This window comes from Pecten maximus, chromosome 16 (genome assembly GCF_902652985.1).
Source record: "Pecten maximus chromosome 16, xPecMax1.1, whole genome shotgun sequence".
NCBI lineage: Eukaryota > Metazoa > Mollusca > Bivalvia > Pectinida > Pectinidae > Pecten > Pecten maximus.
The window spans coordinates 14187935-14213530 of NC_047030.1; the positions used below are offsets into that span (position 1 = coordinate 14187935).

At 35.8% G+C, this 25596-nt stretch overlaps 2 protein-coding genes across 2 annotated transcripts; one reads left to right on the forward strand and one right to left on the reverse strand.

Annotated features, from left to right (window-relative positions):
* The first annotated feature begins 7072 nt into the window (after window positions 1-7072).
* On the forward strand, window positions 7073-15060 carry LOC117344967. Its single transcript, XM_033907874.1, has 5 exons — window positions 7073-7602; window positions 9865-10140; window positions 10787-10945; window positions 11153-11233; window positions 12029-15060. The coding sequence occupies exons 1-5, from the start codon at window positions 7500-7502 to the stop codon at window positions 12088-12090; spliced, it is 681 nt and encodes a 226-aa protein (XP_033763765.1). The 5' UTR covers window positions 7073-7499; the 3' UTR covers window positions 12091-15060.
* LOC117344966 (G-protein coupled receptor 157-like) lies at window positions 15029-23600 on the reverse strand. The gene is made up of 3 exons (XM_033907873.1): window positions 22716-23600; window positions 21976-22184; window positions 15029-18962 (listed from the first exon to the last, which is right to left on the reverse strand). Exons 1-3 carry the CDS (start codon window positions 23209-23211, stop codon window positions 18570-18572), a joined length of 1098 nt encoding a protein of 365 aa, XP_033763764.1. The 5' UTR covers window positions 23212-23600; the 3' UTR covers window positions 15029-18569.
* Between the last annotated feature and the right edge of the window lie 1996 nt (window positions 23601-25596).

The window sequence follows — 25596 nt, forward strand, 5'->3', positions numbered from 1 at the left end:
TTTGCCGAAGCAAGGATCTCAAATACCAAAAAAATGACTCCAATATAGCAAAATCGAGGGTTGTTTTAAATGCTTAATGCTACAACATTGCCCGATAAACATCCTGGAAAGCTAATGGGTGTTTAAGTCCGAAGATATTTTGAAAATAAGTTATGTAGATATGGTGGGTTTTTTTGCTCTGGTTTTTGTTCCGTTTTTGTTTTTGTTTTTGTTTTTTTGTTTTTTGTTTGTTGTTGTTGATTTTTTTAATCAAATGACATACTTAAAACTCCATAAACGAATAAAACTGCAAAGAATTCATAACAACAAGTGCTAGGCAATATCTTAACATACATAAATAGCCATACTTTGTCTTGAATAGCATGGCTGTGGAAAGTACGCAAAAAAAAAAAAATTAAAAAAGAATGGAATTAAGTGCTTAGTTCGTAAACCTGGAACATGATGGTTAACTTTACACATTGTTGATCGTTAATTTGTAAGTGGATAAGCGTCCTCGCAACTCGCAACAGCCAGAGTCACGATGCTAACTGTGAGGAGGGTCCAAACGGGGGAAATGCAGAATCAAAGACTAAAGAAAAGAAATAAAAATCACAAAAATGTTTGGGTTGGTCAAAGGTCGCAAGGGGGAAGGGTAGTAATTTTCTTGGCGCTCTGTATCACTGACGTTAAAGATGCATTCATATTTAGGGGTATTGCAAGCCAATGGCTTTACTCTTTCTACCATTGGTGTCACCATTTCCCTCGTTAGACAAATATGAAAATCAGAAGACCAGGTGCCGCTTTTTCAAACGATTCCGACATGACAGGAAACATAATGAGGGCCAATGGCCTGTATGTTGATATAATTATATTTTTTTACGAATAAGAACACATATTCAATAGATATAACGATAGAATATTCCAAGATGAAATATATGAATCGGTGTTCATTCCATCTCCGACGACCTCGAGGAAGTGTATTAAAATAGATCATAAATTCGCCTAACTTCAGACACATCTATGGGAGAAATAAAATCACTGCTCCTGGTCCAGGGAAGTAGCTTACTGCTTAATATAGTAATATAAGATTCAATTAACCTCTTTAAATCTCGTTACATCTTCGGATAATTCAGATTCACTGTAGTTTTATATGAAAACAACACCTGTTTAATTTGTTTATTTCCCGTCGCTGGAAACATTGGAACTAGATTAGCTTTGGAGTGAAATTTAATATTCTCCCTGATCTTCCAGGGAACTGATGGGGGAGCCAAAAGAGGTCAAAATTGCATTATTTTCAGCAACCTTTTTTCTCATAAAACTTTAGAATAAAATATCAAATGCGTTAAAGGGACTTTTTATGGTCTATTTTCTTTTCAGACCTCAATTACGGAAAGTATTTTATCGTGTGTGAATTTCCTTGCTCCAGTATCTCTTGTTGCCTTTATGGAGTTGTAACGTTGTAACGTTGCTCCAGTATCTCTTGTTGCCTTTATGGAGTTGTAACGTTCCTAATAACTATAAACTGTGGTTACAGCGGTTCTATGATATATACATTATATTCTGCTGAGTAATCCTGCGTTGGACGCATGACTAAGTCACGTCACAAAACGACAAGAAAATGACATCATCAGAGCTAGTGTAGCCGATAAGGGCCATAGGTCTCAGTTTGTTTGTTTGTTTGGGTTTTTAAAATATACTTTCATTACTATGATAGCTTATGGTAATACTTCTGAGACAGTCCCAAGATATAGGACGTAAACATTATATCCGATCTACCTCTTTCTATTTTGTCCTTCCTAAGTATTAAGTACTCCGTAGCCCGGGCCCGGGCCCGGGGGGGGGGGGGGGGGGGGGGGGGGAGAGAGAGAGAGAGAGAGAGAGAGAGAGAGAGAGAGAGAGAGAGAGAGAGAGAGAGGGGGGGGCGTTATGAGCGCGTTATTTACACGAGGAAAGATGGTTTGTCCGTGTTCCCTGGCTAAGACGTACCCACGTACCCAATCTACTTAAAATAGTTGATCCCTGTAGGAATTCTTAGGAATAGATTGGATAAAAAAACTAATAAGATAAATAGATAAATAAATAAAACAAATAAATAGATAAATGATTAAAATGAGATAAAAATGATATCTGTCCCCTTCCTGTGGTAATATAGTATGAGATGTCATAGAATTATACCAAAGTGCCTGCGACATGTCAATTCGTTGAGTGAATGCAGACTTGAAATGTGGGTGTTGACTGGAGACCATAATTGTTTAAATTTCAGTCAAAAGCATATTTGGAGGTAATAAGAAATGAAAACAAGAAATATCTTAAAAAAAAAGATAAACGGCATAGTTAATGCTGGTGTTTTATAATATAAATCTGCTGGTGAAATAAATGAACGAACTAATGTGTTTCAGCACAGATAACAAAATGATATCAGTTTGAATCATTTTGGTGATAATAGTATACGACTGCATTTCAATCAGGAATATCATTTTATTAAGGTGTCATTTGAAAAGATGCATCCACTTATTCAGCTTGCATTCAATCTTAACTTTGTTCCGTTTTAAACTGCATATCTGCATTTTGCATTCACCGCTGCATTGACCAATCACATACTTCATCTTGACCAGTAACGCCACATGTCGCGTCATTTCCGGGGACAAAAGAATATTATACGGCTATGCCGAATTTTCTTTTTTCAGACGGTGTAAACGATTTTCGCCAGTATATAAAGGGAGAAAACCCTTTAGATCTCGTAAGCCGCTGATTGGTAAAGGGAAGCAACTACGTTTGAGGTTGTATTCATTAATAGAATGATGTTTCTGTTGTAAAAATAAATGGATAAAAATAACAAGGTTTTGTGAGTAAAACATCTCGAAAATACGATAGTATTAACACTATGCAAGAAAATGTCCATAGAGTCATACATAATCTGGGGAAGACGTCACCTGACGTAACAACTGTAACAGTAATATTTCTGTAAAGGATCTATGCAAATAAGTTTGAGAATCATTTGTTTTTAGTTTCTACGTAATTGAGTGATTTAATTAAAGTCCATGCTGTGTTCAAAACCTCAAATTACAAAATAAACCAGCAATTTCGATCGTTATTTGTCGAACAGCGGCATGGTGGATTTGATTGCAGAGTTTCAATATGGTAGCGTTATCCAGCGTATAGATCCTACAAATCTTTCCATGATTTTTCTTCTTTTCTAAATGTTGTATCTTTCTGTAATTTGCTTTATTACTCTAGGTATAGCCATATAGCACCCGCTGCTCATATGGCCCTGGCTGTTGCCCCGAGGATGTAAAAAAACCTTCTATTGGAAAGCATTATTGAATTTTAAGAGGACGGTCTTAGTTGAACTTTCCTTAAAACGTGTAATGTTTTCCTAGGGAATATTCTTATGTGCAAGAATATTAATAAAACTTGGGCCTGAGGTCAAATCCACAACAGTAAAGTAACTATTTCTCAAAGTCTAGATGTGACCATTCACATTAAGGTGAGATTGTATTCAATGACATCGGTTTGATACACAAACGAAAACTTCCCAAAATAAAGAATAAGACCATGTTTCCTCTACGACCTTATTCCCTATCATCTCCTTTTAGCTGCCCTTGCCTTTCTCCCCCAGCTTATTCCCTAGCATCTCCTTTTGCCCTTGCCTTCCTCCCCCATCTTATTCCCTATCATCTCCTTTTAGCTGATCTTGCCTTCCTCCCCCACCTTATTCCCTAGCATCTCCTTCTGTCCTTGCCTTCCTCCCCCAGCTTATTCCCTATCACCTCCTAGCTGCCCTTGCCTCCCCCCCACCTTATTCCCTATCATCTCCTTCTGCCCTTACCTTCTTCCCCCACCTTATTCCCTATCATCTCCTTCTGCCCTTGCCTTCCTCCTCAGCTTATTCCCTATCATCTCCTTCAAGCTGCCCCTGCCATCCTCCCCCACCTTATTCCATATCATCTCCTTCTAGCTGTCCTTGCCTTCCTCCCCCAGCTTATTCCCTATCACCTCCTTCAACCCTTGCATTCCTCCCCCAGCTTATTCCCTATCATCTCCTTCTGTCCTTGCCTTCCTCCCCCAGCTTATTCCCTATCATCTCCTTCTAGCTGCCCCTGCCATCCTCCCCCACCTTATTCCCTATCACCTCCTTCTAGCTGCCCTTGCCATCCTCCCCCACCTTATTCCCTATCATCTCCTTCTGTCCTTGCCTTCCTCCCCCAGCTTATTCCCTATCATCTCCTTCTGTCCTTGCCTTCCTCCCCCAGCTTATTCCCTATCATCTCCTTCTGCCCTTACCTTCCTCCCCCACCTTATTCCCTATCATCTCCTTCTGTCCTTGCCTTTCTCCCCCACCTTATTCCCTATCATATCCTTCTGTCCTTGCCTTCCTCCCCCAGCTTATTCCCTATCACCTCCTTCAACCCTTGCCTTCCTCCCCCACCTTATTCCCTATCATCTCATGTGAATGTATAGGTTGGTTTAAGTTGATGTAACATGGACAAGGTTGTACTGATGTAACATGGACAAGGTTGTACTGATGTAACATGGACAAGTTGTACTGATGTAACATGGACAAGGTTATACTGATGTAACATGGACAAGGTTATACTGATGTAACATGGACAAGGTTGTACTGATGTAACATGGACAAGGTTGTACTGATGTAACATGGACAAGGTTGTACTGATGTAACATGGACAAGGTTGTACTGATGTAACATGGACAAGTTGTACTGATGTAACATGGACAAGGTTATACTGATGTAACATGGACAAGGTTATACTGATGTAACATGGACAAGGTTGTACTGATGTAACATGGACAAGGTTGTACTGATGTAACATGGACAAGGTTGTACTGATGTAACATGGACAAGGTTGTACTGATGTAACATGGACAAGGTTGTACTGATGTAACATGGACAAGTTGTACTGATGTAACATGGACAAGGTTGTACTGATGTAACATGGACAAGGTTATACTGATGTAACATGGACAAGGTTGTACTGATGTAACATGGACAAGGTTGTACCGATGTAACATGGACAAGGTTGTACCGATGTAACATGGACAAGGTTGTACCGATGTAACATGGACAAGGTTGTACTGATGTAACATGGACAAGGTTGTACCGATGTAACATGGACAAGGGTGTACTGATGTAACATGGACAAGGTTGTACTGATGTAACATGGACAAGTTGTACTGATGTAACATGGACAAGGTTGTACTGATGTAACATGGACAAGGTTATACTGATGTAACATGGACAAGGTTGTACTGATGTAACATGGACAAGGTTGTACCGATGTAACATGGACAAGGTTGTACCGATGTAACATGGACAAGGTTGTACCGATGTAACATGGACAAGGTTGTACCGATGTAACATGGACAAGGTTGTACTGATGTAACATGGACAAGGTTGTACTGATGTAACATGGACAAGGCTGTACTGATGTAACATGGACAAGGTTGTACTGATGTAACATGGACAAGGTTGTACTGATGTAACATGGACAAGGTTGTACTGATGTAACATGGACAAGGTTGTACTGATGTAACATGGACAAGGTTGTACTGATGTAACATGGACAAGGTTGTACTGATGTAACATGGACAGGGTTGTACTGATGTAACACTGGACAAGGTTGTACTGATGTAACATGGACAGTGCTTTATCGTATTTGTATTGTACTACACTGTGATAATAAATTTGTAGATTTGTTCCAACTGTGTACATGTATACATGTATTTGCATGTCTGTTACAGTTTTCTGTGTATATTCATTGATTTCAATTTTGTCCGTTGTATAACATTATATTATATAAACATAATGTAAGATTCTAATAGTCCTACCAAAATATGTGATATTATATTAACATGTAATATTCTATGATTATAATAGTGATATTTCAAACTGTGTATCTTTAAATTAGCATACATATACATTTCTAGTGCTCTATATAATTAAGATTATAATGATGTTATTCCTATCAAAATGTGTGAATTTACATTAACATGTTTAATTGTAGTTCTCAATTTATAATAAAGATTCTGATAATGTCGTTTTCAAATTATGAAAAGATATATTAACTTGCAGAATTCTAATGTTCTTACTTTTTGTATAACTTATCTATATCAATGTGATTAATACTATATTATAGAATTTTTCAAATTGATATGCTTGTGTTTTGGTTTTCTTTAGTTGTCAAATGATTTCTACAGGTAAAATATCTTGGTAAATACAGAACATGTATGAAACAGACTATAATTACCCTCCCTTTGATGTCTCTGCCTATTGTTCTAAATATGTAGGCGTTCAGGGAACACACCGTTTAAGTCATACCCTCAAAATGAGAAATATAGGACGGTGACAACAGATCCATCAGGCATACCAACGATCATCGAACATGTCCGACATCCTATCGAACAAGGAAATTGAAAATATCTAAATGACATCATGTTTCGACTATAAAACAAACTCACGTTTGTCAAAACCCTACTCCTCACATAACCCAGTGTTTTAAAAGACATTGTGATGTTAGTTATATAGTATTTTTTTTTCGCGTACTGACTATTAAACATGCTTCCGTCTCTGACATATTGAAATGAAAAATGAGGTGTATGATGTTAATCTTTCGGTCTAAACAACAGACAGATACCCTAACAATAGAGGCTTGTAATTAGTCTAGTTAACTGTACATAATTATGATTTTAACTTATAATGTACAGAAAAAAATAACTGTAATAGAACCTAAATAAGGACTGATTATTATTCATTATGAGGATAAAATAAAACACAATATAAAACTGTTTATATCAGTCGTGAGCGTATTTAGATACAATACAATTATATGTAATACAATAAAAGAAAAAACATAACAATATACAATATAATACCATATAATAAAATATTATGATACAAAACAATACAAAAGAATACAATACAATATAATACCATATCATAAAATACAATCGGATACAAAACAATACAATACCATACAATATAATACAATATGATACAAGACAATGCAAAACAATATAATACAATAAGATACAATAGAATACCATACAATATCATATAGTAGGATACAGAACAATACAATTTGATATGATACAAAACATTTCAATACAATACCATACAGACAATATAATACAGTACAGAAAATATAATACAATAAAATATGATACACACAATACAATACCTTAAAATAAACAATTTGGATACAATTCAATATAAAACTATTCATATCACAGTTATATTTCTGTATAATGAATGTACATAAAATATATAACATGGATCAATAAATCAATATCCAAACCAACACATGATTTGATATATCTCTCAGGAAGTGTATAATACGTTAAAGTAAATTTTCACAGAATACAGACAATGGATAATAATCGTTATGATGATGATATACTTACAACTCTGGTTTCCTGAACGGATCTCTGTTTGCATGCACGTACATATATATATGAAAACAGATTAATATGTGTGGAATATCAACACAAATAATTCAACGTTCATGTTTCTCAGAGAAATGGGATCAAAATTAATAGGCAATATTCTACGGCTATGGCTATCACTACTTCCATTACTTTATTTCGCTACCATTGCAAAGGGAGAAGGTAAGTATCCATAGTTACCATTGTAAAGGGAGAAGGTAAGTATCAATAGTTATCATTGTAAAGGGAGAAGGTAAGTATCCATAGTTACCATTGTAAAGGGAGAAGGTAAGTATCAATAGTTACCATTGTAAAGGGAGAAGGTAAGTATCAATAGTTATCATTGTAAAGGGAGAAGGTAAGAATCCATAGTTACCATTGTAAAGGGAGAAGGTAAGTATCCATAGTTACCATTGTAAAGGGAGAAGGTAAGTATCCATAGTTACCATTGTAAAGGGAGAAGGTAAGTATCAATAGTTATCATTGTAAAGGGAGAAGGTAAGAATCCATAGTTACCATTGTAAAGGGAGAAGGTAAGTATCAATAGTTACCATTGTAAAGGGAGAAGGTAAGTATCCATAGTTATCATTGTAAAGGGAGAAGGTAAGTATCCATAGTTACCATTGTAAAGGGAGAAGGTAAGTATCAATAGTTATCATTGTAAAGGGAGAAGGTAAGTATCCATAGTTACCATTGTAAAGGGAGAAGGTAAGTATCCATAGTTACCATTGTAAAGGTAGAAGGTAAGTATCCATAGTTATCATTGTAAAGGGAGAAGGTAAGTATCAATAGTTACCATTGTAAAGGGAGAAGGTAAGTATCAATAGTTACCATTGTAAAGGGAGAAGGTAAGTATCAATAGTTACCATTGTAAAGGGAGAAGGTAAGTATCCGTAGTTACCATTGTAAAGGGAGAAGGTAAGTATCCATAGCTACCATTGTAAAGGGAGACGGTAAGTATCCATAGTTACCATTGTAAAGGGAGAAGGTAAGTATCAATAGTTATCATTGTAAAGGGAGAAGGTAAGTATCCATAGTTACCATTGTAAAGGGAGAAGGTAAGTATCCATAGTTTCCATTGTAAAGGTAGAAGGTAAGTATCCATAGTTATCATTGTAAAGGGAGAAGGTAAGTATCAATAGTTACCATTGTAAAGGGAGAAGGTAAGTATCAATAGTTACCATTGTAAAGGGAGAAGGTAAGTATCCGTAGTTACCATTGTAAAGGGAGAAGGTAAGTATCCATAGCTACCATTGTAAAGGGAGACGGTAAGTATCCATAGTTACCATTGTAAAGGGAGAAGGTAAGAATCCATAGTTACCATTGTAAAGGGAGAAGGTAAGAATCCATAGTTACCATTGTAAAGCGTGAAGGTGTCAATAGTTACCATTGTAGAGGGAGAAGGTAAGAATCCATAGTTACCATTGTAAAGGGAGAAGGTAAGTATCCGTAGTTACCATTGTAAAGCGTGAAGGTGTCAATAGTTACCATTGTAGAGGGAGAAGGTAAGTATCCATAGTTACCATTGTAAAGGGAGAAGGTAAATTGCCATTGCTCTTTTATTGTTATTGTTTATGTATATAAGTCCCCGGTAGGTGTATAGTTACAAAAATGATAGTAAGAGTATAGCTTTAGTGCATTTGACAGATCCAGGTTGATAAATAAATGAGTTAAAACAGACCAAGGTTTACCATTTGTTTATTTACAGATGTCCCCGGTAAGAGTATAGCTTTGGTACACTGAGTAGACTCAGACTAGTAAGATTTGTTAAGAGGATACCAAGGTTTATAGTTAACATTTATTTAATTTAAGCTGTCCTCGGTAAGAGTATAACTAGAATAGTGATTTGAGCAGGGTATATATGGTATAGCATTTTAGAATAAACACATATTTTTTTAATTTTTAAGATTTGACTACTAAAAGTGTATTTTATTGTCTGTATCATATCGCATTGTATCATTGTAATGCATTGTATTGTATAACAATGTTAACAGTGTTCAAATCTGTCTCGATGGAGAATAAACTCATGATTCCCTGATTTATCAACGACTCGCCTAATAAGCTTATCATTGTCAAAATTACCATCGATACTCCATGGGTACGTTCAGTTTCACTCCCAACAAAATCGAAGGCACATATATAGCTTTTATTGGCGCCGGGGAAAACCCGAGTAGTCGATAAACTCTTGCATTTAATTGAAGATTACAAAAGAGCAACAGCCAAGTTGAACGTAATTTTACAGTATGGCGACCTAGATCCTCTTAGTCTTTCTGTTTTATCCACAAGGTGGCGATTGGTGAGTTTCTTCCATATACCAGGTATGAGGGTGAATGTAACCCTGAAGTATCGATGATTGAAAATCTGAATAATTGATAATAAGTGAAATCAGATATATAATGACTAACGTCTTTTAAAGTAACTTGTACAATTTTGATGTTATTTCAGTGACATGCAGTCATGTTGATGCTTACAACAAAAACCAAGTGGTACTTGCAAATGCTCGATGTTACCATTTAGCGCAAGATGCAATTTCTTGGAATGATGCTGTCACGAGTTGTCATTCTAATAACGGTACACTAGCCAGTATTCCGAATGCCACAGTTAATGCTGCCCTGATAAAACGCGCAGTTAACCTGGACTACAATAACTTGGCCAATGTATCGTTTTATTGGATCGGAGGTAGAGTGAATTCCTCAGAAACAGGCGTTACCTGGCTGCAAGGTATTGTAAATATGCTAACTTTAGCACTAATTTTTACCAGTGTTTTAGCCCTTTCTGTCTTGAAAGCACTCCGCTAAATTATGATTGCGTTATAGTAAGTGGTATGCATCCTTATAACAATGATGAGTTCGACAATCAGAACGATTCAAATGTAACTTACAGAGGTATGGCCTTTTATATTTTATGCCATTGGGCCTTGTGAACACGATAACTTAAATAGATATTAACACTTAAATATATATTAACAGATTTTCATGAGCAGAGGAGTTTAACAATCGATCATATTCAAAATAGAATAGAGAGCTATGGTCCGTTGTATTTTTCATTGCCATCGGATCAATATTAACAGATTTACATGGAACTTGGTATGCAGTCATATACATTACCTCAGTCTACTTTCAAGATCACAGGTGTCAAATATGTTAAGTCTTAGTTTAAAAGCCAAATTATTTTTTTAAAGTAAAACAAGTACATATCAACTCCGGCGATCGATAAGGCCAAGGTTATCTCTCAATATATCAAAAACAGTTCCTACGTTCCCTATACATATAATACAAAGTGTAGAATATTACACTGAGGATCAGTCTAAATATATACAGCTTCCGTACCAACCACACTAACTATTCCGGACATTGATTACACACAGATCCAGGTACTGGGTACTCGGCCTTAAGTGAGGACGAACCTCATGGATCTGGGGAACACGGCTGCCTTGTATTAGACCCAGGGAAAGAAGGATGGGCCACGGACGTGTGTGAGGCGGAACTTGAACTCGTCGGGTACATATGTGAATATCCGAGTAGACGTAAGTGGTGGTATAGTATTACAACTGAGTTAAGCTAACAGGAAATAGTCTGGCAAAGCATTCGCTAATACATATACACTGTTAATATGTAGCCTGATAGACATTCTCCAGAAGTTCATACGGATTTTGATTAAAACATTCTTCAGAAGTTCATATGGATTTTGATTAAAACAAGTATTTAATTTTACTCATTTCATTTATTTACAGCATTACAAGCGTTACACTCTGGACGTGAACCCGTTCTAAACCTAGGCGTTCAATCAGGGCTTACTTGTTGTAACAAAGCAGGTGAGATATGCCTCATTGGATCTAGATTATTTTAAACATAACGTTATGATACCAATTATCCTAGAATAGAAATAAAAATCCCCCATAACCCCCCCTTGTATACACAAAATTTATTTAAATACATATGTTTATCAAATGGAAAATAGAGAAATATCCTCTGATATCATTTTACTTGACAGAACCCTAACTGGAACTGCCAGTTGGGTGACCACATTTGAAAATCACATATCAATCTGTTTCTTTCCCTCTTGTGTGAAGTATTTCTTAAACACAACGAATACCGGTCGTTTCTTTAGAGCCAGAATGGTTGTGGTCATAATCTAGGTAGAAATGGCAATGGAAGTCTGTAAAGTACATTTATCAACCAACTCGGACTATCTTACCTAACATGAAACAATCCGAAACCTAGCACTTCCTTGATTAGTAGGTCAATATAATTCTGATTTTGATACATCTAAAGGGCAATAACCACGGGTCTGTGTCAAATGTTACACTTTGATTTTATTGGTTATACAGTTTTCATCAATCACTTATTATTCTGAACGTTTGAGCTTCTCTCAGTCTATCGTCCTCCGCCGTAGTAAATGTTCTAATATGTATTAATAAGATGTCACACGTTTCTTATTTGGTACGATATAATTAGATGACAAATTTCGCTGTTTTGTATCTTATGTTGAAAACCCCTATTTTCTCATCAATAGAAACGACATTATTTCAGTTGTTGTATTAAAATCAATGCCACATTATTTATATTTTCATACAATAAGATGCTTATTATGCATTTTTCTTTTTCAGGAATTGTCTTTCTTTGTCTCATTACCTCTATCATTACACGCCGCCTTGTCGAAGAATTTTAATGGACGCTTCGAGTTTTAACTCATTAGTAGTACGGAAGTGAACTGCAAATAAAACTAACAAAAGAAACAAAGAAGACTTCCTCTGATTTAGATAAAAGAAAGCTTGCAGTCTACAATGCCAGAAGGAAAAGAAACAACGTTTTTCTCATCGCAATATACAATGGTCATGTTACGACGTTGTCATCACGTGAGAGATAATGTGACGACGACGTCATCACGTGATAGATACTGTGACGACGGCGTCATCATGTGATAGATACTGTGACGACGGCGTCATCACGTGATAGATACTTTGACGACGACGTCATCACATGATGGGCCCAGACAACTCCGCCAAAGATGTTTTTTTCAAAGTCTTCGGCAGAGGATATATAAGACAAGACCAACAGTACCTGCTGTCTATAATCTTGTACAAACTATTTCGTCGTACTCCCAGATTTTAACGACGTAAAACTGTGTTGATGAGAGTACACGCGTCGGTTGTCGCGATATAACTCAATAACATAAAATAGATGTTAATGTTAATGCTTAACATTTAATCTATTCCCTGCCCCCCAAAAAGGCTTTACTGTTGAACTCTTTTCTACGCTGCTCCATCCGCCAATCAAAAGCGACGTTATATACGGCGACGTCATTTTTTTTATGTTATGGACTGAAAACTTAAATTTCTAAGTCAATGAAAATGAAAATAATTGTTACAAACAAGATTGAATTATTTTAAAATAACAAAATTTTAAGCATGTATGTATTAAAACCTGTTGTCGAAAATATTGCAATATATCGGGTGAAAAGATAACATACACTAGACAATTACATTGTACTTTAATCACCAATAAATCTTCTATTCGTGTTGTCACGTGAAGTGTTGCCTTTGTAAGTAACCTTCAATAGATGTTTATGTACAAGAAATTGTGCAACACTGGGAACCAAACGGAGGGGTTCTCGATGGTTTTTGCTAAAAAAACCAGTTGTTTGAATATTATTTCGCTCAGAAGAACCAGAAATTAATTAAAAATGAACCACACAGCATGTTCGTCCTTCTGTAACATATGAGTGATGCACAGGGTCTAAAGTGTTGGTACCTAGGTGACAGATAACCATTCCAAGATTTGTTTATATACTTTTCTAATTCACTAAAATAGAGTGCGCAGTTTGTACAATAGCGTCCGTGCGAGATATAATTGGTACACAGTTTATTTTTTCCCAACGTTTTGGTGCCAACAGGGGTATTTAAAATAATTTTGTAAGTTGTGTTGGTGTATACAAGGTCAATATTTTTGTGTGCTTTATTAAGTTTTAAGAAACACTCCTTTGTATGTGAATGTGTTAGCATTTAGATAATAATAATTGAAACAATCGATCCACCACTTTCTCACTTTAATACGCTCTATAATATATTAAAGTACATTATACCCGGTGACAAAATAATTAGACATGGGTGCACAATGGTAAACAAAATTAATATAAACAGCAGCTGGACCAAGGTGTTCAAAGGGTGATTAGCTTAATCACTTGATTAGTGTAAATCTCATGTTTTCTTTACTTCAAATCCTACGTGTATGTGTTCCTAGAAATAGGCAGGTAAGAAAAGTCTGAAGAATTGTACATGGTTTCTTTTTTAAAAAATGTGAAATTAGTTTAACCAGAATGATTTTATCAGGAATTTAAAATTGCTGTTAAACTTGGATTAGCCTAATCACTTTTCTGAACTGGGTCAAGGTAATTAATTGTACAATATTGCTTCAACATTAAATACATCAAAGTAATTCGTTTAGCTACAGCATAATACAAAAGTAACAAGTTTGACCAGGGTATCAAAAGTAATAAAGTCCATAAGTAACAAGTGACAACTGCAGCTATATTTCACTATGAGTAAATCACATACATCATAAATGGCTAATTTTACACACGTAGTTGGAGAATATATAAGTATAAGACTTATCACATAATTATATGTACGAGAACATACATGTAAGTGGAAACTCCCCGATTCATTTCTATCGTTTCTTCTCTACACGACACAATAGTGTTATTACACACAGATCTATGACATTTATGACATTATCGGGTGACAAAGTGGAACACACATGCCTTTTACCAATAAGAACGGGGTTCCATTCTCCCACCGGACGTGAAAAGGTATGGGGTCACCAATCCAATCACGTGGTTTTCTCCGGTTTCCTCCCACAGCCGGACCCCTTCCACGCTTCCATCAGGGCGAATGATGATACAAATTGACATAACATGTTATAAACCGCTGTAAACTAATAAAATTTAAACAGCAACTCATATCTATGACATGACTGCATTAAATGGTAGAACAGGACATTTATGTGATAAAACAACATGAGGCTTGGTGCGCAAAAAATCAACTTTGCGACGAGTTACATAAAAACCGTATATGACAGGAAAACAGACCTATTATTTATTACATAACTCAGTAAACTTACATTTTGACGTCACAAAGAATTCTATCTGGCACAGCCAATAAAAAATGTTTTTTATAATAGTTACTGACATATGTGAAAATATTTCATTGGATAACAGACCGATTATCTGATAAAACCAATACCAAAACAAAAGACATGTATATGAAACGGCCTTTACATTAAGTATTTGGTTGTAGTCTCTTCGTGTGTAAAAAAATCACCATTTCATATAGGATTGAAGGCACAAATTGACAAATTAGCGATGTTAAGATATGTAAACAAGTCATATTCAGATGAAGTCATATTTAGAAAAGTCATTATAGCTTATAACTTAATTGTTAAAGAATCAGCAGGATAGTGTTAGTTTGTTAGTATGTGATTGTAACAGGAGCGTGTCGGGCCCAGTTTGCGTACGTCAAACTGCACCCGACTCGCCCTTGTGGACCATCAACCCAGGTTCGATGGGTAACTTGTATCTGTCGTATAGAGAGAGAACAAACGTCTTGAACTACAATTAACCATTTATTAATGACGATATAAACATGTACAACATAAAATTACATATAAACACACACCAGCATAGGCCTAGCTATATCTAACATCCTAACCTAAAACCAACCCCCATACCTGTACGACCTAACTAAACCCAGACATCCCGACTAATACTACCCACCCAAGACCCGAAATACCCTAACGCTACATTAGTACTGGCGAGGAAGACGTGACAGCACACAGGAAACTAATCCATCAGACTGCCCAGTATACGATACACCACCCTGATTTTATCCCACTTTTTAACAATACAAAACTATAAGGACCAATCACGACAGACACTGACGAAAAAGCAAGCGACTACGAACAATGCACGACAAAAACATCGACCAGAGACAGCACACGTGAACAGAGGACTAGCAAAGGTCAAGGGGACACAGGTACACATAGTACAGACACAACATATAGGCATGGCATATAGTTAGCGTTAAGCTTAACCCTGTCAGCTTAACCTATCAGTACATATACGATAACATCCCCCGCTACATGATCATGTAAACCAGCCATTATTACAACAGTAAATCAAATGATAGTTTCATGCGTTTATCGTCCCATGACCTGTCAGGATGACATTGTAATGAACACAAAGCATATATATTATTTAGTATTTAAGAACTCGAACACCAGCAGGAAGTTAAACAAAACGAGACAAATTAAATAAAGTACCTATGATAACAACTTTGTATGTAGTCAACAAAGGTCATATTAAAAGATTTCCAATATGTTTATAAACTTTTTATATCGATATATCCTGGCTGAGGTAAAGACAGTTAAAAGAAATAACAAATAAACCAACATAATAATGAAACCATTTTAAAATCGATAGAATAAAGGCATAATATAAACAATATCGATTTACGTTGAGACTCCAGTAAAAGTAAAAGGATAATTGAACCAGATGTTCTGGGAGGGGAAGGTTATTAAAAATATACCAATATAAAATTATACGAATCGAGACAAAACAAATTAACAAACAAAATTGAATAAATAAATACATAACTACTTTATAGGTAGCTCTCATTCGATGTTACTTTTCTGAAAGTCATTTATCTACTATATCAACTTTTTTTAATGCCAACCGCCTGAGGTCACATCCACCAAATGTAAGTATGTTATGCAGGTAAAAATATTATTGAACAATATGCTCTATATGGTATACTCATTGTCATGAACAATACAAATTTTCCTGTGAAGGAAAATTATTTGGCTAGGTTAAATCACTTCCATGCAGTAAAAATATATATGCAGTAAATTGTAGTCATGCATGACGTAATAACACCAGATCAAAGGCTAATGGTTATAAGATATATCACTTGGCATCACCGAAAGTCCTTGAAGAACAAAACAGCGGTTTGATGTCCTAAACATCACTGACGTGTCCAAGAAGGACAGAACAGCTGTACATTGTACATGTATGATGATATCTGATTCCTTTTGGCTCTAATGTCTCTTACTTTAATGTATCTAACTCTACTGTTTCTTACTGTACTGTATCTAACTCTCTACTGTCTCTTACTTTATTGTATCTTACTCTACTGTATCTTACTCTCATTGTGTATTTTGTAAGTTGATACTACCAAATTGTTCAATCCAATATTATGTAAGCATGCATATTATCACACATTACTGCTGAACATAACTTATATCAACTAACAGGTGTATATATTTTTGACTTTCTATATTCAAGTTATAGGTTATGTCGGTGTACCCATGTCATCACAGGAAGTAATTGACAATAACTTCCCGACAGGACCAAAATCCACTGAATCATGAGATAAGTAAAAGTAGTATGATTAAAGCTGAATCCACTTCAAACAGATATTATGTGAAGTTCTATGTAGTATATAAAAGGTCTAAACTCATAAATTATGCACCAATCAAATACACGTATACTCGGGGTTTTCCAGCAATCTAGAAAACCACGGTGTTTCCCGAGTGGGCTGAAATGTCTTGTGTATTGGTAAGAGTAGTTGATATCCATACTAATAAGTTTAAACTTATCCTGTTAAGGTCATCAGTAATAATTTCTTAATTATAAGTTTGTATCGCGTTAGCGTCATGCACCGATACTGACTGTGTTGCTTTGAACAAACGTCTTCCTTGTATAGTTATACCTATAAATCAATCGCCTAATTTAACACAGATCAACTCAAAATACAGTATATGAGATTATTTTTTGTTACGTATTGCCTGTTAACATAAATGCAATAAGCCAATTGTTAAATTAAATCATCTCTAACAGCAAATCAACATATCATTTAAGGAGAATCATTATGTGAGATGACCTGTCAATTTGAAAGTTTAACAATGAAACAAGATAACGTCATCACTCAATACATGAGTACCAATATAGGGGAACTATGTTGGAATGTTTTCATGATTTAAAAGAAAATGACGTCATCACTCATTACATAATACTAAAGGGAACTTAAACACAAGTAGAACTAGGTTGGAATGCACGTTTTGCTGATTTGAAAAAAAAGGGGGGGGGGGGGGGGGGGGGGGGGGGCATCAATCATAACATGATAGCGCAAAAACAGATAAAAGTATGTTGTAATGTTAGTTTTGCTGGATTTAAATTATTTTGACGTCATCACTCAGAAGATAGTACATAAGGAAGTTTTATCACAGAGCTATGTTGGAATGTTAGTTTTGTTGATTATATGCTAAAATTGTACTAAATGCTAAGTCTAATAATAAAAAAAACGAATTATGAGTACCGACGGCCGTCCTTCGTTACCATCTGAAAGTGAACCCTGATTGACTTCCTATATTAAGCTATGAATTCTTTAGAAAAACAAGAGATAAACTGAGAATGCGATATCGACTTTTGTTTCTTAACATACAGAATTAAAAAATAAAAATAAAAAATAACACTCATACACTAACCTGTGCTACTGTTGCGATGACCCTGTTTCGGTATGCCAGGTATCTCGGTACAGGATGGACATAATTTGGATACAGTTTTCTTCTTATTTCTTTTATAAACAATCAGATTAATTCTAAATGTATGTGATTGCTTTTTTTTCAATGAAAAGTATAAGGTGGAAATGAAATAGTAATTTGATTATTAAGCGATTTAGCTCATACTTGTCGTATAAAGTAGTAAACAGGCTTCCCTTGATTATTTGTACATTTTACTTATAGGAAACCATTGCTTAGACATGTATTGCGTCATCGATATATCATCCCTGTATCCGAGGATTTAAATGCTGAGATAGTTATAACGTGGTTTAAAATAAAACAAAACAACATGGCTTTCGCATAATACATCAATTTGGGAAAAAGTAAAGAAGAACAGAAGATTATGTGAGTTCTTCTTTCACTATGTAGATAAAGAAAAGAAATACTTTTTCCCCATCTCAGCAACGTCACAACTCATAATGCTACAACTATACTAATGCTAAAACTTAATGCAGCATAATCATAATAATATTGTGTATCATCTTTTATCATCGGTATCGTGTTTTCGTTTCATCATTGCCTCTCATAATGTCATTACCTCGGATGGCTGTTAATGGAGGAATTTTGATTGGCCGCCCCGTAAGTGGGCTGATTGGTTTGTAGCAGTGGTCGACGTCCTTCCCTGGTACATCTGTAGTGGCTGATCATCCCGTTTCGCATGGTTCTATCCAGGAACACAAACACAATACAGTTGCAGAAAGCCTGCAATCCGTCACAGAAACTCTGCATGTATAGGAGGACCTTATCAACGTCATGGAAGGTGGGAAGTTGTTCGTAATAGGTCTTTTGCTTTACCACACTTATGAAGAATCTGGCAGTTCCCCAGACCTTTAAAACATACGTCAATAGCCACAGGAAAACAAAATTAGCATCCTCCTCCCTCAGACGATTCTCAGTCCTTCGTGGTAAGTCTGATATAGTGTAACCCTAAGGAATAAGTGAAGGTACGTAATGTAATGTAGGTAAAGACAAGTAAAGTATACTTCATCTTATACAAGTATTCTGTAATAACTATTAATTCCCACTATGTTTGCGGATAGAAATCTCGATAAACAAATGTCATGCAATTACAAAGTATCGAGAAATTATAGCTCATTTCACATCAAAATTGACAATTTTACCGAATCCTTAGATTGTGAATCAGTTCCTTTTGAAAAAAGAAATAAAAATGCAAAGAGCTTAATCAAGAAATACATGAAATTTATATCCCCCTACTTTGAAACCTTTTTGAGAACCAGACATATTCCATAGAGCAGAATCATAAAGCTTTGTTTTATTTATGGTATTAAAATTTGTCTTGGACCTCACTTCGGCATTCAATACAGTAAATTCGATAAAGATACTTTAGAATAGTAAACATACAATTTGTGTGAATGCTCTACTAAACCGGTTTCTCCGCTTTTAATAACTTTAACAATTTGCATTGGATAAAGTGTATTCAATAAAAGGGTTACGCCGCTTGTCTATCAAATATTTGCAAGATATATTCAATAAAAGATGTAACCGTGTATGTTATGTTATCAAATGAAATCGATAAACTTATTCTTAATAAACTCTTAACTTACTGGAGTTCAGCAAAGTGTATTTAATAGAGGAGATGTTTGACAGAATGTTATTAGTTAAGGGCTTCTAAACACCATTTTCCATAATGATCTTCAAAGCATATCGGTTATAGTAAATCGTGTGGTACATATCAAGCAGGCAGGTTTCACCAATGTTCGTAAAATAACTTCTCTATGTTATAGAAGGAAGCGCACACCGATTTCCTTTTCATTGAAGATTTATTAAACAATTTTAATTTCATATTTATTTTTCAACTTATAGTACATATCTTAGTCTCACTACACGTATTACTACTGCACCTAAGTTCGTCTAACGACATTAATAGCCTGTTAGATGTCTTAACATGAGTAAGATTAATAATAGCTGAATTATGACTTAAATTTCACGTATTTCCAAAGTAATGAAACTGCTTTAGAATGAAGAAGAAAATTATATCAAATGATAGCCCTAGTCCCTTGACGCATTATATTCCACGTGAATTTGAGTAGGCATGATTCTTTTGAAGTGGCCATATACATAAATTTGCTGTATGCAAAAATGAAAGAGCAAAATCACACCAACAGAGAATGCAATAATGATAATATTATATAAAAAGTGGTTCAATTTGAATCATATTACATTACTATTTCATCTTGTTAGAAATTCAAGTTTAATTTTGTAAACTCATAAATCAAAGGGTGTAGCTATCTGTTCAGGTAATTATTATCAAAGGGGTTTCTGTAGGGACAATGTATGTGTTATCACTGAATCGTTATGCACATACTCGGTAGGAAGATACTTTACTTGGTGACATAATACTAGGTCAAGTTGCCAAGGATGACAGGAGCAAGGTAACAGGTGTGACAATGACAGTAGACATTGTTTATGATAAGGATCAACTATAGAATACAACAGTATCCAGTCATATAAATGGTGGAGCAAGAATTATAATGTATGTGCCTGTATTCTCCAATCAGAAGGTTATGGGTCACCTGCCTGGCCATGTGTGGGGGTTTGGTCTAGTACTCAGGTTTCTCAATTCTTCCGAAATGAATAGAATTTACATGTATCCTACTAGATATATACACCGGTTGACCTAGATAGCTCTGAGCGACACAGTGTGTATGATCAATTTCCCTTTGACTGGCTGTCGCTGTGTTTGTGTTAGCCTATCAAATGTCATGGCAGGCTTTCGTTTCCAGTAATTTAATTTTTCCTTGAAATGGGGCTGACATCCCTCTGTTCTGAAGTATTGTAAAAACAAAGCACACGCTTTAACAACTGGATATCCAAGAAATCTTCATTTCCAATAACCGATACAAATTCTACGAATCAAAGTTTAGATAAATAATCGAGGTTTAAGAGTTTGCTTTACAGTCCAGACTATTGATTGCTTTTCATATTATTAAATGAAAACAACTCCGACAAAATCAACATCCCGTTTATTACATAGTCCACATTAGTGTCACACTTTTTTGTTGATGAATATACTCATTGTTCACAGCGATTCTTCATTGAACATGATAATCTTTCTTTTTGTGCCCACTATACCTCATTGTGATTACTGATTCATCACTGTGCTACTTATTCATCAATGTTCTTATTAATTCCTTATTTTGCTTACTTATTCCTGATTGTATTAATCAATTCCTCCTTGTTCCTTTTAATTCCTCACTGTTCTTATATGTAATAATTTATCTGTTCAAAACATCAGATCCGTTATCTAACAGAAACTACAAAAATGCTATTTTACTACAATATTTAGTTTGAAGGAACTTCAACAAAAATGTTCAGTATACACCCTCCCACTCTGACTCCTAATTTTCTATGAGCCCAAAAAATCGGATGTTTTGGACATAATGCAATACACAGCCGAGCTTCTCTTCCTGAAAATATTAGCCTGATCACTGGTTGGCCACAGGAAGACCCAAATTGGCACTCCTCCATTTAATCCTCACAATAGCAGTATAATTGTCAATCAGGAACAATATGATATAAATGTATGTATTTGGTATCTTTTTACTATTAATTTAACAAATAAACAAAACCCTGAATCGTGACAGACACGTGTATCTAAAACGTTTATCTATAAAAATCTTAAGTTAACTATACATGAAATTATATATGAATTAAGTTATAGTTGTAATATATTCTATAACTTTCATTTTAATGGCCACAATCTAATTCCTTAAATTCCATGTTCAATTCGCAATTTGACACCGTAGAGCTCTCACTTTCTATTTATTTCCATTTATAGAATTGTGTGGCAACTGGGGCAAATGAGAAATATCAGTCCTGTGTTTAGAAACGATACAGTATCATCAGTTTACCTAAACTGTCTCTTTAGCATTTTAACATAACTATTGAAGTTAATGATATATTTATATCTGAAACTTACCCTTCGACGGAGGTAGAATATGAGTAGGACAAAGGTCACCATACTTGTGGTGTAGATGATCATGTCCCATCCTTTCCCTGCGATAGCCATCCATTTATATGGCAAATCGGCGTCTTCTAAACACACCTTGATCCAACACCAAGGGCCGGTTCCGATACTGAAGTTTTCCCCCAGCATATTTTTCGACAGAGCAGCCAACGTGATGGCCCCTGAATATACAAGTTATATTGATTCCAAATGTTGTATGTCATGCAGAAACAGAACGGAATATTTGATTGTTTATAATATAATTGTAGAGTTAACTTGTACTTAAGACAACTGAAGCAGTATTGGAAATGGCTATAAAACTTATCTGCAATGGTAGAATCAAGCAAACTTTCAAGGTTCAACATTAGGCAGTATCAGAATCGAGAAATACTATACTCAAGGTTGAATTGTCGGTACTATTATAATATGCCATATTTTGATTGAAGATTTAACTGAAAGAAATACTCAATGTTCAACATATTTACTTTACTGTAAGTAATAAAACAATAGGACTTCGATATGATGCTGAACAAAAAATAACTGAATATAATGTTTTGATCAAGTGTGAAATGGGGTCAGTGAGTTAACCCCGCTTAAGAACGTTCAATAAACTCTGTAATGCTTTGATTCCCATGGTAACTTTTAAATTAAGGAATTTCCTTATGTTAAAGAACGTTAATGAAATCGGGGCCTGGAACATCCATTGAGCCTACCTGGAAGACCCCAACATATGATATGGGCCTTGAGTTCATTCCAAGGTCTTTCAGGATCTTCAACTGCACAAGTAGGCCGAAGACTAACGATGAGGTGGGCGCCGATTACTAGCGTCCAGAAGAAGGACGCCATTCCCGAGAATGTGGTGATCATGCTTTGGGCTACACAGATTTCATCCGGAAATTTACATAAATGTTCGTGTTCGTCGAAAGAGATAGTCCGTGAATGCTGATGAATGAGGGCGTACCTTACCGTTCCTATCAGGATACCTGAGGCAGTCATGATGTCGGCGACAGTTAGGTACATCAACAAGCGACGAGTTTGTCTGATCCGAGCGTTACGGACATCAACATTGTACGTCAAAAATATAATGGTAGCCCCAATGATGGATAGACAACTACTTACTCCAGATAGGGAAAGAGCCACACTGTCCAGGAGAAGACGTGATGCAGGTCCTAAGGGCGTTATCGATGTCGTGGTATTGTTAAAATTCATTTTGAACCAATATGCTGCAGTTGCTCTCCCTCAACTACAGTCGAACATAGATCTGGTTTGTTGAAATACGAAAAGGATATGAGGCCTTGTTTACACTTGGGATTTACACAGGTTATTTATAGAACCGCAAAAGATAACCTTCACAACTTAAAAAGGAGATAGTATGCCTCTCGTACCGAGACTGTTTACAAAATGAAGTGATATAAGTGGATGACTGTGTATAATCAGCTAAGGGACTTCACCGTAAACAAAACGAAAGTGAAAGCACATATTCTTAGTAATCAAGAATCATCACACACATACATATATACAACCTATGAGGCATCGTTTATGAGGTTAAGCGGTAGAAAGTATTAACGGCTGACTAGTTACCTCCAATAAAGAGGAACAAAACATAGACTGATTTAGTTTTAACCATATTTTATTTCAAATTCAAAGTCATACATTTCAGCATATTAATAATATAAGGATTCAGAAAAAAAATATTAGAATACTTATATAAATCTGTCTCCTTAGTACAGACAGGCTGGTGACAAACACTTAGACTCATTTCGCTTCAGATATCACAATAATCCTAGATCACAACATTATAAAGATTCAGTTCGAACGAATTCACACATGAAAATGATCAATGGATGTCAGCTCCGGTGATGACATAGAGGTTACACAACGAGTGGTTGTTGGATATGGAATTTATTTCACATGAGTAAGTTATTTTTTAAAAGTTGCAAAAGACACGAGCTTTAGCGAGTGTTTTTTGCAACTTTTAAAAAATAACTTACGAGTGTGAAATAAATTCCATATCCAACAATTTCGAGTCGTGTGACCTATTTCTACCACAATAATATCGGCTTGAATCAAAGGGAAACGTGGCCATGTATAATTTCGCGTATGCAAATAAAGTGTACCGGTGACGTCCGGGACCCGGTGATGTGACGTCATTAGATTATTGATGACGTCAATAACAATTGCAGCTTGGGTCAAAGTTCACCGTGTTAGCCAATCGAAATGCGTACAGAGTCCTGATGTCAAGATCGACTTCTTTCAAAATTTCAAAAGATGTTCCACAAAATATGCATACATGCTGGTATACTTTTGTATATTCCGTTTCACTTTTGGGTTAGATGTTACATTTAGGAACTTAGAAAATATGTTTTTCATACTGTTTAATATACTTTTTTTTTTTTTAAATTTACACAATTTCCAAAAACCAATTATGTGCCGCTATTTAATTCCTGTCAAACTATCCCCCAACGAAGCAAAATAGGACATATTCGAGCGGCAGGTTTTGATGAAACTTTATGTATTGTTCAATCATGAGAGTTGTATCGTTAATCGCACAAAGTAATCAATAATGATATCGATTTGTTACAAAAGGAAATCGATAATCCTACGATTATGTCACACAAGGAAATCGATAATCCTACGATAATGTCACACAAGGAAATCAAATGTTTTCAATGAGATCAAAATTGCTGCCATCGTTCACAAATTTGTCTCCCGTTTAACTTGTTTAAAATTTCTCTTTTATCACCCAGAGTATGATAACTCTGTCAACCCCTAGGGTATGATAACTCTGTCAACCCCTAGGGTGTGATAACTCTGTCAACCCCTAGGGTCTGATAACTCTGTCAACCCCTAGGGTCTGATATCTCTGTCAACCCCTAGGGTATGATATCTCTGTCAACCCCAAGGGTATGATAACTCTGTCAACCCCTAGGGTGTGATATCTCTGACAACCCCTAGGGTATGATAACTCTGTCAACCCCTAGGGTATGATAACCCTGTCAATCCCTACGATATGATATATCTGTCAACCCCTAGGGTATGATAACTCTGTCAACCCCTAGGGTATGATATCTCTGTCAACCCCTAGGGTATGATAACTCTGTCAACCCCAAGGGTATGATAACTCTGTCAACCCCTAGGGTATGATAACTCTGTCAACCCCTAGGGTATGATAACTCTGTCAACCCCAAGGGTATGATAACTCTGTCAACCCCTAGGGTATGATAACTCTGTCAACCCCTAGGGTATGATAACTCTGTCAACCCCTAGGGTATGATAACTCTGTCAACCCCTAGGGTATGATTTCTCTGTCAACCCCAAGGGTATGATAACTCTGTCAACCCCTAGGGTATGATAACTCTGTCAACCCCTAGGGTATGATACCTCTGTCAACCCCAAGGGTATGATAACTCTGTCAACCCCTAGGTTATGATTTCTCTGTCAACCCCTAGGGTGTGATTTCTCTGTCAACCCCTAGGGTATGATATCTCTGTCAACCCCTAGGGTATGATAACTCTGTCAACCCCTAGGGTATGATACCTCTGTCAACCCCAAGGGTATGATAACTCTGTCAACCCCTAGGGTATGATATCTCTG

What these genes read in the sequence shown, in the direction of transcription:
- LOC117344966 (XM_033907873.1), bottom strand. Translation starts at nt 23,211, where the DNA reads ATGAATTTTAACAATACCACGACATCGATAACGCCCTTAGGACCTGCA. An exon ending in CATATGTTGGGGTCTTCCAG is followed by an intron (nt 22,185 to 22,715) that starts GTAGGCTCAATG and finishes TTGTATATTCAG; the next exon opens with GGGCCATCACGTTGGCTGCT. An exon ending in TATTCTACCTCCGTCGAAGG is followed by an intron (nt 18,963 to 21,975) that starts GTAAGTTTCAGA and finishes CTTATTCCTTAG; the next exon opens with GGTTACACTATATCAGACTT.
- LOC117344967 (XM_033907874.1), top strand. Translation starts at nt 7,500, where the DNA reads ATGTTTCTCAGAGAAATGGGATCAAAATTAATAGGCAATATTCTACGG. An exon ending in ATGTGAATATCCGAGTAGAC is followed by an intron (nt 10,946 to 11,152) that starts GTAAGTGGTGGT and finishes ATTTATTTACAG; the next exon opens with CATTACAAGCGTTACACTCT. An exon ending in TACTTGTTGTAACAAAGCAG is followed by an intron (nt 11,234 to 12,028) that starts GTGAGATATGCC and finishes TTTCTTTTTCAG; the next exon opens with GAATTGTCTTTCTTTGTCTC.